Raw genomic sequence first — 14309 nt, 5'->3', positions numbered from 1 at the left:
TATTCTCTCTCTCCCCCCTTTTTCCTTCCTAAAATCAAAGGAACACAAGGCCTATTGCATTTCTTTCCAGGCTGCACAGCTAGAACATATATATCTGAGCAGCTTGGTCTACTGGGAGGTGTCCCTGCCCACGCAATGGGGTTAGAACCAATGATCTTTAAGGTCCCTTCCAATTCAAACCATTCTGTGATTCTATGATAAGTATCATGACTTCTATAATCAAAATATCAGCCTTTATGATCGTGCAGCCAGAGCATATGTAATAATCAAAGTATCAGTCTTTATGAGTAACTCCTTCTACAGTTTTAATTGAAGCTAATGTTCAAATATGGACCTTGAGTGTCATTTCACTTTAATCCAACCAAGAAGATTTGCAAATCAGGGTTAACTTCTTTCTCTGTCTGTGGGATGGGGTAACACCACCACCACCAGTCCCCCGCAGCCAAGGGAGAACCAGCCCCTTACAGCACCCAAATTCCCAAGAGGCAGGGTGATGTCCCCAGGGCCACCATGCCCTTGAGGAGCAGCTGTCCTGGCTCTGCTCAGGATGTTCAGCACCAAGGTTAGGAAGCAGAAGGTATCTCTCAGCAGGCTCTCAGCTGCCAGGGGAGCAGCTGCCTGTTGACAGAGTGGCCATCAGCACAGCACTCCACTCCCACAAGTGGGAAGGAAACACAGCAACACAGAGCCTGGGAGAAAATTCTGGGTCTTCCAAATGCTGATCCTCCCATGCATTGCTCTGCTGGAGAGCCAAGCTATCTGCCAGGCTCTTCACACACAACCAGCCACCAGTGCAGGTCTCAGCCCCTTGACTGTGAAGAGATGAAATGACACGGTCCGGTAGCGCTGCACAGGAGAAGGGGTGGCAGAAGGATGTGAGGGGCTGGCACCTGCTATGGTTCTGCAGAAGAAAACCTCAGTGCTCATCAGGGAGCACAGCATCCCCCAAGTAGTCCAAACCCCAGAGCAGAGAGCACACCATGCGCAGAGGGCTGGACCACATGTGTCAGCAGAAGTTGCTGCCTCCTCCACTCCTGGAGGTTAGTCAGGACAGGGGAACAGATGTGGGGACCTCATCACTTGCCAGAGAGAACTGAGCCATCCTAGTGAGGACAGAGAGCCCTGCCACAGCTGTCCCCATTGCTACCCTGCAGCAACAGCAGAGAAACTAGATGAGGACTCAGGCATCACTCAACCTCCACTCAGCACATTTTGCACCTAAGAACGTACCACTTGTGACAGGAGCAGCTGAGGGAGCTGGGGGTGTCCAGCCTGGAGACAAGGAGGCTGAGGGGAGACCTGCTGGCTCTGCAGCTGCCTGGGAGGAGGTTGGAGCCAGGGGGCATGGGGGGGGCATCAGTCTCTTCTCCCAAGGAAGAAGCGACAGAACAAGAGGAAACAGCCTTAAGTTGTGCCAGGGACTAGCAGTGGATGTTAGGTAAAATTCCTTCCCCAAAGGGTTGTCAGGCCCTGGCCCAGGCTGCCCAGGGCAGGGGGGGAGTCCCCATCCCTGGAGGGGTTTCAGAGCCCTGTAGATGTGGTGCTGAGGGACATGGGGCAGTGGTGGCCTTGGCAGGGCTGGGGGAATGGTGGGACTTGTTGGTCTTAAAGGTCTTTTTCAATCAAAATGATCCTAAGACTATTTGGGATAAGTGGCCTTGGTACATCCTTACCCAACTCTTGTCGAGCTGACAGGCTGGTACAGCACAACACTCAGTTTCTGGGCTAATATCTGGAAAACAAATGGATCCCAAGGGTGTCCCTGCAGCCCCTCCCCCTGTGGGACACAAAGCAACTCCAATGAGTCTGACACGGCCCCCGGGCTCAGCTGAGACCCCACAGACAGGGAAGGACTCCTTATCTCACTCTCATGCCCAAGCAGCTCTGCAGAACTTTTTCAAAACTCCAAACCAGCCTCTGGGCACAATCCTGAAAGCAGTAATTTAGGAAAAAAGGGCTGCACTTGCCCACCCACCGGTAGCCTCACCTGAGCATGGATGTGGCATCTTAAAAACTTAATCAAGGAAAATTAGTTACTATGGCAACTAATGGCAGGTTTAATAGATCAAGTGGTGAGTGCAGCGTGTAAGAAGCTGCAAATGCTGAGCAGCAGTGACACAGCAGATGCTTTCACTGCACAGGTAACATGTGGACACGCAGGTTTGGGGTGCTCAGGGCTTTCTGGATAATGAGGAGTGAGGCTAAGTTCTGGGGAACAACTGGGATATTCATGAGCCAGCTTGTAAAAAAGAGAAGGAAACATCTGAAACCTTCTAAAATAGAGTGGTTTGCCTCTTTCTTTATAACCCAGGGGAACTTCTAACGTGGTAGGAAGAAAAACCAGGCAGACACTGTGCTGGTAGCAGCAGTCCCAGGGTGCAGGAGGCTGTGGTAGAGCATCAGAAAGGTCTCCTCTCCTTGGGGATGGTCCATGGGACAGTGAGGGTTGAGGAGAAAGGTGGTCAGTGCTTGGGGTGGCAGAACACTTAGAGGAGCCTTTGGAGACTCCCTGAGGACCACGTCCATTCACAGCAATTCACAGCAGTGGTCTGAGGCTCACTTGTAGGCAACCCTCTGCTCCTTTTAGGCCCACAGGAAGGCAATGACAGCACAACCATCAGACAAGATGTGATGTCCTCTACAGACAGGCAGAGGGCAGCTCCAGAAGCTGGGTCCTCCTCTAGGCTCAGCTTCTTAAGCTGACCCATCCTGTAGTGCTGGAATCTTCTCCAGCCTATCACTAGGTCTGGCACACACCTGCCATCTGGCTGAGACTCATAAGTGCACCCAGAGGAAGAAAGTCCACAGGAGAGTTTCCTCTACTAACCATTAAATGCTTGGCTTTCAAATTGCCTCTCAGCAGTTGTAGAGACCTACTGTGAGCTCTGAATCAGAAAGGCAGGTGAATACAGCTAATTAGCCCCCAAAACAAGTAAAAATTCTTTGTTAAGTACAGTGCATGATTTTAAAGATTTTATTTTTGAAGGTGTAATTAGCTGCAGCTCCAAAGCCCCCAGCTATCAAGGTGCTCAATTACCCAGCTCATCTTGTGAATCAGGAAGGGGACTTCCTGCTTGAGCATCTGCACCCGCTCTTAAATGTTCCTCCCAAACCTGAAGGCTTGCAGAAAGTACTTCCACAATTTGCTTTAAGGACACTAAATAAAGCTTGTCACTAACACCAGACCTGGGTGTTAAATGACCTTTTTACTTGGGCAGTGCTGCTTGGCTCCCATACCTCACTGAGCAGGAACAAAGCAGATGCTCCACCAATGAACCAGCAGAATGTTTGGGAAGACTTTAAGGCCAAACTTCACCTCTGGTCTCCATGAGATGGGGACATACGTGTGAGCTGGGATCCTGTTTAGCTGCAACGTCATCACTGCCGTGGCCAAAGCAGAGACATAAGGGAATAGAACATGCAGAAAGCAGGCATCCCTCCTCCTCTTGGCATCCCTGCAGGTGTGCTCCACTCCTGCTAACATCCCAGTCCCCCTCTGTGAGGCACTGCCACACTTGGGTGGCATTGCTAGCAGCCCTTTTTTTTCAGGTGAGAATTCCTGCTGGCCTTAGCCAGTTTCCACTGAAGCTTTGGGAGCAGCACAGGACAGCAGTTGGCCAAGACTCAAGTTTACTGCAGAAAATAGGGAATGTACATATAGAATTATAGAATCATTAAGGTTGGAATAGACCTTTAAGATCATCCAGTCCAACAGTTAATCCAGTCCTGCCAAAGCCACCATTAACCCATGTCCCTCAGCATAACATCTACAGGGCTTTGAAATCCCTCCAGGGATGGGGACTCCCCCCCTGCCCTGGGCAGCCTGGGCCAGGGCCTGACAGCCCTTTGGGGAAGAAATTGTCCCCCAGATCCAATCTAAACCTCCTCTAGTGCATATGAAAAAGAAGGCTTAAAAATATATTCCATATAATCTCTTCCATCCAGCCACTGCCTCTTGGTCACAACAGAAGCACCCTGCAGACCTCCCCCTGCTAAAGAACCAGGCCCATGAAGCAGAATGTATTCAAAAAAGCAAAATAAAAGTCTTTCAGTGTGTGTATTTAAAGTGCCCAGGAGAAGGTATTGCCAAGCAAGAGACAGCTGGAAGCAGTGAGCATCAGTTTGCTGAATCTACACAAACCCTGATCTCCAGCCTGACCCCAGTGGGTAAAATTCCCATTGATAAAACCAACACAAACATTGGTGAGATCCAAGGCAGCCTTCTTTAAGGGAACCCAAACTTCACAGGGCAATGAGTCTGGGGGCTACAGCTCCCACAGAGCTGCATGCCAAAGATTAAATATGGCAATGCCAAAAGTTCATGTGTCTTAGACTTCTTCTTCTTCTTTACTTTCTGAAGCATTAAAACTGAAGGGAAATGTAATAGGAACATAGCAAAAAGGCTAATGTTCAAACTTAGCCCTGCCAAGCCTCCTGTGTTTCACTGCAGAACCACCCATCTGAGACCACCAGAACCATCCCCCTGCTCTCAGGCAATTAATCTGCAACAAATATCTGGAGTCCCAGAAAGCTGTAACCTCTGAGCGAGCGCGAGAGCAGAGCGGGTGCTGGCTGACAAAGAAAATCTATAAACGGGTAAAACGAAGAGAAATCCATTTTCCATCCTGAATCCCAGGTGAGAAAACAGATTTTTACCAAAAAAAAAAAAAAGGAGCTGTGCAGTTGCTTTCTTGATAAGATGTTTTGGTTGAACTGCTTGTTGGGTTTGATTCAGCAGGATCGTAGCTTTGTTACTGCTTGAGACAAGACCTGTCACAGCTGGTTCCAAGTGTTTCCTGATTAATAACAGCCCCCCTGGCTTGGAAGGTCCTTCAAACGTGGCAGGCAGGTTTGAGAGGGAACTTTGCAGCTGCTGGACAGCTTTGCTGGAGCAGATGGAGGAGGTGGTTGGAGAAAGAAACCCCCTCCAAGCAAGCACGCTGCAGGTGCCACTTGACCCTCATCCTGCTCTTTTCTGCCTGCACACAAATGGGCTACTTAGCTCCCCCCAGCCCCACAGCATGCCCACAACTGCTGCTTTGAATCTTAACTCGTTAAATAAACCTGGGTAAGAAAGGCTTGGGAAGGCTGAATGAATCCAGCATTACTAACAGGCACTGAGGAACATGAACTTGTTTCAGAGGTGGCTGGAGAAGGCAACCAGCCTGGGGCAGACCCCACCATCCCCACGTTGAAGAGCACCTTATGCCATAAGAGATCCTTCAAAAAGCCCTCCAGGTGGGAAGTGTTCCCTTCCCATATCAACCAGTGCTACATCACAATGTTATTATCCACAGATGTGAATGGGGTCTGTACCAGTCCAGGGCCTCCCACTTGGCTCTTCCAATGAGGAGCCACCAGCATCTTCCCCACATCTGCCCTGACAACATTCCACAAGCCACCAACCTGCCACAGCACAGGCAATGTTGGAGCCAAGAGGAGAACCACCAGTGGCAGAGAACACAACAGCAGAACAAGAAACACTTCCCACACTTTGCAAGGCACTGAATCTTAAATTTCATAACAACACAACTGATTTTAAAACATCACTTATTATTTAGGGTGTTGGCAAAACATCCAAAACCTTAACCCAGTTTTAATGTTTGCTTTTTTTTTAAGCCAGTCCTTTTCTTAACCTTTTTTTCAGTCTTTTTCTTTTAAAGGCCTTTTTTATTCTTTCTCCTTCACTTGGCAAGGGCTAGACAGAGATCACTTAAATGAAAAGAAAAATGGCTTGTTTTATGAGATGGCTTTAATGTGTAACTGCAGCTGAGCAAGTGCAACTGTCTGCAGCTCAAGTAGGGTGTTCTATGACACAGCCTGACCTGCACCTTCCCTGGAACCAGCACCAGCTGAACTGCTTTATTTTTAAATACTCTCATTTTGTTGGGAACAGCTATGGAACAAACTGCAGGGAAGCAGCACCTTTCTCCTTCCTGAAGGAACATCACTCATCTGCTGATGTGAGGTCTCCCAATGAACCCCCTTTCCCCAGCTGCACTTCACAGCTCCCCCCTGTCCTACACGACTGCAAGAGAGAAGGGCTTAACTCACCACCTTGCAAAGAAGGTCCTTGCGTTCAGAACCTCACGCAGAGACGTGCTCTGTGAAACGTGGTCATCTCAGCTAATTACAGACACCCTCTCAGCTCCCTGCAGCACCCTTTGCCAACAGGGGACACAGCAGAAGACAAAGTGGCAATGGCCACTTTGAGGGAACCAAGAAGGTTTGGTTCCCAGGGCAAAGGAAAAGAGGGAAATGGAAAAGCAGAGGGGGAGGGGAATAAAGCATGACACCTGCACACAGGGCTTGAAACGTCCTGATCCAACAGAAACTGAGAACAGGGCAAAGAGGGGTGCAGGTGGTGAGGGACACATCAAGGCAGCTGCAGCACAGGCTGACAAGACTCTTTAGCTTTGAATGTGATGTTAGAGTTAGGCAAGGAAAAGGCAATTTGTTTCCTCTTAACTCTGGTTGCTACAATGCTGTGGTTCCAGCGACATCCAGGACTCATGTGTCCCCTCTCCAGCTGTTCACTCTGGTACAAACTCTCTACTTTCAGTTGTGTCTGTCATCATTATTGTTTTCCTTTCCTTCTACCAACCTCCATGAATCTCAGACTCTCAAATCAGGACCCCATGTTACAGCACAACACAGACATGCTGGTTTTAATACCACGTTCCTAACCAGTCACAGAACAGTTTGGGTTGGAAAAGACCTTTCAAGGCCATCTAGTCCAACCCCCCTACAGTGAACAGGGACATCCTCAACCAGGTCAGGTTCCTCAGAGCCCCATCCAACCTGACCGTGAATGTTTCCAAGGATGGGGCTTCTTCCTTCAAAAAGAGCCATAAATTCTTCTGCTGTTGCTGTTCTACAATAGCCCAACATCAAACCAACAGCCTGGACAACTTCTCCATCCTGGATCCCGATGCATTAATAATCCAAGGGCTGGAGCAGCTCTGCTCTGGAGACAGGCTGAGAGAGTTGGGGTGTTCAGCCTGGAGAAGAGAAGGCTCCAGGGAGACCTGAGAGCACCTTCCAGTGCCTGAAGGGGCTCCAGGAAAGCTGGGGAGGGGCTTGGGACAAGGGCAGGGAGGGATGGGACGAAGGGGAAGGGTTTTAAATTGCAAGAGAGGAGATTTAAGTTAGACATTAGGAAGAAGTTCTTCACTCTAAGGGTGGTGAAGGACTTGAATGGGTTGCTCAGGGAGGTTGTTCTTGCCCCATCCCTGGAAGTTTTTTAAGGCCAGGTTGGATGAGGTTTTGTGCAACCTGGACTAGTGGTTCCCTGCTCATGGCAGGGGGGTTGGAGCTTGGTGATCTTTAGGGTCCCTTCCCACCTTAATGACTCTATGATCTCTACCTCCTCGCACCAATCTGGTCCTTAGCAGCAGATGAAACCAACCCGCCGAGGGTCAGAGACAGACAGGGCAGCGAAAAGCTGGGGTGGGGGAGTGGCAGGAGCCAGCGGGCAGGGCGGGGGGCTCACCTGTGGCCGAGGATGGCCGGTGACCAGGCAGGTCAGCTCCAGCGTCTCGCCCTCGCGGATGGTGTAGACCCTCTCGGAGTAGCGCTCCTCCTCGATGTTGCACGCCAGGCCCGAGTGCACAATCCGCACCGTGGGGGGGGCTGCAAGACCCAGAGAGAGAAACCAGGTGAGCACCACGGCTTGGCCCACACCCCTTCCCCACGGCAGCAGCCCGGGATCCCGGCACAGCCCTGAGCCGGGAGCAGCGAGGCGGGAGCTGCGTTACTCTCAGCACGGAGAGCACGCTCGCTCGCTCGCAACACACACGTCCTTGGCACCAGAAGAGGTTGCCACCGTGTCTGTTAACACCTGAACACAACCTTTGCAGACCCCGCTCTGGTCAGATGCCACCTGGAATACTGTGTACGGTTCTGGTGCCCTCAGCACAAGAAAGATATAGACCTGCTGGAGAGGGTCCAGAGATGGGCCACCAAGGTGATCCCCAGGCTGGAGCAGCTCTGCTCTGGAGACAGGCTGGGAGAGTTGGGGTGTTCAGCCTGGAGAAGAGAAGGCTCCAGGGAGACCTGAGAGCACCTTCCAGTGCCTGAAGGGGCTCCAGGAAAGCTGGGGAGGGACTTGGGACAAGGGCAGGGAGTGAGAGCATGAGAGGGAATGGCTTTAAACTGAGAGGGGAGATTTAGGTGAGATATTAGGAAGAAATTCTTCACTCTAAGGCTGGTGAGGAACTGGGATGGGTTGCCCAGGGAGGTTGTTGGTGCCCCATCCCTGGAGGTTTTTAAGGCCAGACTGGATGAGCTTTTGTGCAGCCTGATCTAGTGGTTCCCTGCTCACAGCAGGGGGGCTTGGAACTTGATCTTTAAGGTCCCTTCCAACCTCAATGATTCTATAATTAATTTGCATTCCAGCTATTTTTGTTTCAATTTCCAAATGAGCCCTGCATTATTGTTCTTTTTTTATTACATATCTTCCTAAATGTACTCTCACACTCATTATGCAAATGAGAAGCCTTAATTAAACCATTAAAATTAAGCAGGAGAAACAGTGGGACTGATGCTGCTTCCTTTCCCTGTTGCTGTCAGAAGGATCAGGGTTTGGACCAGAGGTTCAGCTCAAGCAGAACCTTCACTTTAATTTTCTTGTATGTGCAACCTGAGCTACAGGACATGATGCTGTTTTACATGTTGTACCTGCAGGAAAATGGCAACGTTGCTGCTAATACCACCTGTACAAATTACAGCTCTTGTGGCCAGTCTCCAAAGCACATTCCTGGCTCTACAATCGCCTTTGTTTCTGAATCACAACATTCACAACTACCAAAATTTTCAGAGAGCAGATCGATGGGGTAAGGAAGTTGAGTTACAGTCCTCCTGACAGATAAAGTAATGTCAACTAAACAGCAGGAGAGACAAAATGTAATTCTGGTGAGCTTTAAAACCCCAGTATTTTACCCTCTTTAGTAGAGGTGGGTAAGTCTCCAAGTCCTAACTGAAGCCTTAAATCACAACCAGCAAGTGGAACAATTAGAGCTGAGCCCCACAGGACTCAAAGAAATCAAGATCCCAGCCTTGTTTCCCATGGGCCAGAGCCCCATGCTGCTGCAATGGCATCCATGGGCTCTTCCTGGGTCCCTTGCAATAGCTGTACCCCCCCTGCCCGGAGCCTGCAGCTCTCATTTGTGGGGCTCTGGGCTGCACATTGTCCCCCTCTCCCACCAGCCTGCTGGTTCTCTGACCAACTCGCCACTGCTCTGCTGCCACCCACGTGGGATGCCCGGGGTGCATCACTGCAGCACCCCTGCAGACCCCTCACCTTGCCACTGCTGGCCCCAGCAGCCACAGCCCCCTGTCTTCCCAGCTGCTGCACAATGCCTAGGCTTGATACAAGCCTGCTAATGATTCAAATCCAGAATAATTTCTGACCCTTGCTCTCCATAGGCGAAGAAAATGAGACTCAAGCAAAGGATCCTGAGCAGGACAGAGTCAGGTCAACTACATGAACAGGAAGAGAATAATTATCTCAGGCTGTAATGACTAAGCCTGATATCCCCAGCTACCTTGCATTGCCCCCATCCACCTCGGTCTACTATATTTAGATCATTTTTCAGTGTGCTCAGCATAGGTGAACCTCTTCAGCAGTGTTTAAGAAATCTGTCCTTGGTGGCACTTCTCTGCACCAGGGACAGGCTGAGGAGCCTGTGCAGGGAAGGGTGTTTCCTGTATCCCTGGTGTGCTCACAAGCCTAACAGTACAAGGTGACAGGTCTGCAAGGCCATGAGACCAGCAGAGACAACACCTTGGCAGGGTCACTCAACACTTTTGGCATAAGAGCCAAAAGCCCCCCTGCAACAGGCAGGGCTTGGCCCAGCAGCTCTGTCTGTGACCATGGCAGGAAGCTCCTGTAGATACTGCAGCCAGCTCTGCTCCTGGAGCCACCACACACCAAAGACCCATCAGCTCATCCTCTCCACGCTCCTGCAGGCAGCCCCTGTTTAGCAAAGGTGGAAACAAGCTCAAGACCAACTTGTGGCTGCTCTTGGCAGCTTCATGAGCCCAGGAAAAATTGCTTTTCAGCATCAGTTATTTCCAAGTACAACACAACGACTGAACATAGACATGATGCTCAGCCTGTGGACACCTTTAGTCAGACAAGTACAACCACCTGCCTCCTTACACAGGATCTGCCACTGCTTTGTTTTCCTACTGCTCAGGAGCCTGTTCTGCAGCTCCAGCACCCACCCTGTACAACATGGCTGGTGCTTTGCCAGGCTAGAGGTGCCATTTACTGCTTAGAAGAAAGAAATTAAACTTATCCATCCCTGGTACCATCTTCCCAGGCTGCTCTTCCTGTGGACCTCACTGCCCCTCCTGCAAGGACAGAGATGTACCCCATGTGTCACACTCTGACCTTAAAAGAATCTGTTGATTCCTAATTATTATTATTATTATTATTATTTCTAAGTAGGACAGCAGCTCTGCACATCTGCTTCCCTGAGCAGGGAAAGCTGCTCCCCCTTCCCTCTCCTCAGGAGCTCCCTGTCCTGGAACACGGAGCATCCTCTTTGGTCTGCCACACACAAACCCTGGTGCAACAGGGCCCTGGGCCACCACTGGGGCTTTTTCCATCCCCCCAGAAATACAAATCACATGGAATGCTAAAGCAGAGCCACGGAGCAGAAAGGTAAAAGAAGGTTCAGCATAGATCATGAGACTTGTGATAAAATTAGAGGAGTCAGCAACATCATGCCAACATTCTGCTGCCTTTTAAATCTATATTACATTAATATTACATTTTCATTCATATTATATTCACATAACTTCAAATTACATTTGAAGTGTCCTTCATTTTAGTGTCTATGCCTCGGTATCCATTAGGTTTGGGAGGGTAATACAGAAAAGAAAAAATACCCCCTTGTGTATAGTTCAGGCAAAAGAACACACTGCTTTAAGAGAGGATCAAATGAATACAGGAAAATAAAAATATCCTTATTACTTTAAGTTTTAAAGTCTTATGGTTCAGAAGACATTGCATAATTATGAAATGTCACCCCCCTCTCCACTGCAGGAATATTCATTACAGCTACTCCTGAAATATGCCTCCAAGGACTTCATAGTAGACGAGACATTAAAGTAATATATACTTGGCATTTATTTTGTTTGTGGCATTTTGGAAGAATTTGTCTTGTGATTACACACAGTCAGTGCTGCAGGAAGGGATCCATCATGGAGCTGTTCCCAGCAACACACACACACCATGCCAGGGATGGGAAGTGTCAGAAGGAGAAGCCATAACAACAAACCAGCAACGACCCTGCCTGGCTTCTACTGCAAAGCACTTTGGTAGCACCACGAGATTTCTTCTTTCAGATGAAAAATGGAGCCAGCCTGACCTCTCACCAGACCTTGTTATATTTTGACATTGCTGAGGTCCCCCTTATTGGTTGCTCTTTTCCAGCAGCTCCAATTTATTTCCCTTCTCTGCCTCTTGCCCCCACACCCAACCCCCTACACAAACAATTTGGTTTCAGCTTGCAACAAGTTCCCCAGACAACATAAATCTGGTGGGGGGAAGTCATAAAAATGCCTGTGAAGGCAAAATTAGAAATGCCCAGAGTTGAATATTGATGTGGGTATCTAGACACACTTGAAGAACAAAAGACAGATCAGATGTTGTGAGGACTGCTAGCTGACTTTAGAGGGAAACATGCAGAATGAAATTATTTTCTAAAGCACTTCAGGAATTAACAGAAAAGAGTTTTTTCAAACCAAACTCATCACCCAGAAAAAGTAAATGAAGAAGTGAGAGGTAGTATAGGTCTAAGAAAGGACCTATGGGACATTTGTGGAGCTGTGGTGAGAATAAAACCCTGAACAACTGGGATGCTCCTCCCTGCCTGTCCATGTAACACGCAGGTAACTCTCTTGACATCACAACATTTACATTCATTGGTATTTTTCTAAAAAAAACTCAAGTGCTATAATAATTTAATAATTAATAATTATTTCAGCCCCTATTGAGAGACAGGTTCCAATGCCTGTGACTGTCACTGCACTGTTTCCTAACTGCTCAAACCAGAAGACATGCAGAATAAAGAAATATTTATGCACAATTTCCAAGTTAATCTCAAAAGTTTCTACTTTGCAAATTACTTGATTACATCATCAGACTAAAAACAGACCAAAGAGTAAATGGATCTTTTAATGAGGGTTGAACCTCCACAAAAAGCATCCTCAGCTCCTCAGTCTTCTAGGCACAGCTGAAAGGTGAAGCCTCTCTCCTCCTTTTCCGTGTCCCCAGCCACCTCCATCATTTGGTAAGGATCTACACACCCAGAATTGCACACATCAGACCAAGAACAAAGAAATTACACAAAACCTTTGCAAGACTTTGCTCTTGTGCTTCACCAGCACAAAATGGGGTCTCTGCCAGCTTTAGAGGGCCTCCAGCAGCTCACTACTGTTAGGAGAGCAGAGCATGCTTGCCCAGGAGTGACCACCAAGTGACCACTCTGTAACTTCAAAAAATTTTAAATAAGAAAAAAGTCCAGAAAAGGAACAAAGACCTCAGCCCATATTCATGTCTGAAGAGTCATCATGGACTTGACCCATCCCTCTCTGAACTGGAGACACCAACCACTCCTGAGACAGATTCCCACAGGGGGAGACCCTAATGCCAGAGATCATGTTTTTAATGCTTCCTCAGGAGGAATCACAGAATGCTCTGGGTTGGAAGGGACCTTTAAAAGTCATCTAGTCCAACCTCCTGCCATGGGCAGGGACACCTTACACTAGATCAGGTTGCTCAGAGCACTGTCCAACCTGACCTTGAATGTTTCCAGGGATGGGGCTCCTACCATCTGTGGGAAACCTGGGCCAGGGTTTCAGCCCCCTCAGCATAATGATTTTCTTCCTTGTATCTAGCCTGAATCTCCCCTCTTTCAGTTTAAAACCATCACCCCTTGTCCTATCACTGCCCTCTCTGGTGAAAAGCCCCTCCCCAGCAATAAAACCCTCCCCAGCTTTCCTGGAGCCCCTTCAGGCACTGGAAGGTGCTCTAAGGTCTCCCTGGAGCCTTCTCTTCTCCAGGCTGAACACCCCAACTCTCCCAGCCTGGCTCCAGAGCAGAGCTGCTCCAGCCCTGGGATCATCTTTGTGGCCCTTCTCTGGGCTGGCCATAACAATAAACAAAAACCAGCAGTGTAATTAGTTGTAAGGGGTAATCATCATCATCATCTATCTGTTCCAGCATTATGGTTCCCCAACTCAATAGATACTCTGCTGATAAGCTTTGTAGTATAAAAATTAGCTCAGCTTGTGGCAGCAGTGTGGGGAAGGAGCAGTGTGAGCAGCAGGTCACAAATCCCACGTTACCTGCAGGAAGATACTCCCAACACTGCACTGCTGAGAATTATTGCCACAAGGCTGTGCATCCATCATGGCAACACCACTGGGACTCCCAGTCCCTCCATTTTGAGCCCTGGGACAGGCTGCCCAGAGACGTTGTGGAGTCTGCTTCTCTGAAGACTTTCAAGACCTGTATGGATGCCTTTTTTAGAGACCTGCCTTAGTTTTTTGGTCCCATTCTGACAGGGGGGTTGGACTTTGTGATCATCAGAGGTCCCTTCCAACCCCTAACAATCTGTGATTCATTTGCAATTAGCAGAATTAAGAGCTGATAGGAGTGTGGGAAAACTTCACTCAGAGTTGCAAAAACAGCTGCAATTACTTGGAATCTTATCTTTCTTAAATAAATAAAATAATAAAAATAATAAAAATAAAGCAAAGGTTGGTCTGGAGAAGACCCATTTCTCCAGGGAGTTGTAAACACACCCAGGGATCTGTCCTCCATGGATCCTGCTGTAGGATTGGGAGAAATAATTTCTTGGACAAGGAGAAGCATGATGAACACATTCTACTCTTACCAGCAGAATCATTATTGGTCTCCCATTTCATATATATATCACATTGTAATTACATTTTATGTAATCCTAGAAGTTCCACAAATGAAGATCTTATCACTGCTCAGACTAATGGAAACAATTACAGAACCTGAGTTCTGAAATTGTTCTGTTTAATCTTCTCACTGTTGTTTTCCAACAAGGTCTTGCCCTTGTCTCTGTTTATGTAAGTGGAACCAGCAAACACCTGTGGCCAGGAATAATTACACTTGGGAGGACCTGTACCACTGAGGCTCTCCAGTCCTAGCAGCAGCTGCAGAGCACACACTTTCCACTCTAAGTGGGGCTGTCTCGGCCTTCAGTTAATTAGAGGAGTACAAATGCCAAGCCTCCTTTGCAAAAAAGCTCTTTTAATGTGAGTTT

General features: G+C 48.4%; 1 protein-coding gene across 3 annotated transcripts in view; it reads right to left on the bottom strand.

Moving 5' to 3' along the window:
• MDGA2 (MAM domain containing glycosylphosphatidylinositol anchor 2) overlaps positions 1–14309 on the bottom strand; it is a 340493-nt gene that overhangs the window by 220972 nt on the left and 105212 nt on the right. For 2 of the 3 annotated variants that reach the window (XM_051621624.1, XM_051621626.1), the window contains exon 2: positions 7493–7632. In XM_051621624.1, the coding sequence (XP_051477584.1) occupies positions 7493–7632 (140 nt within the window). Of the gene's footprint in view, positions 1–7492; positions 7633–14309 lie in introns of those variants that run through there. The other variant, XM_051621627.1, reaches the window with a different exon arrangement.

The sequence above is a fragment of the Apus apus genome, chromosome 5, assembly GCF_020740795.1.
Source record: "Apus apus isolate bApuApu2 chromosome 5, bApuApu2.pri.cur, whole genome shotgun sequence".
Taxonomy (NCBI): domain Eukaryota; kingdom Metazoa; phylum Chordata; class Aves; order Apodiformes; family Apodidae; genus Apus; species Apus apus.
The sequence above is the reverse complement of the archived record's forward strand: the minus strand, read 5'-3'. Positions and strand labels throughout refer to the sequence as shown.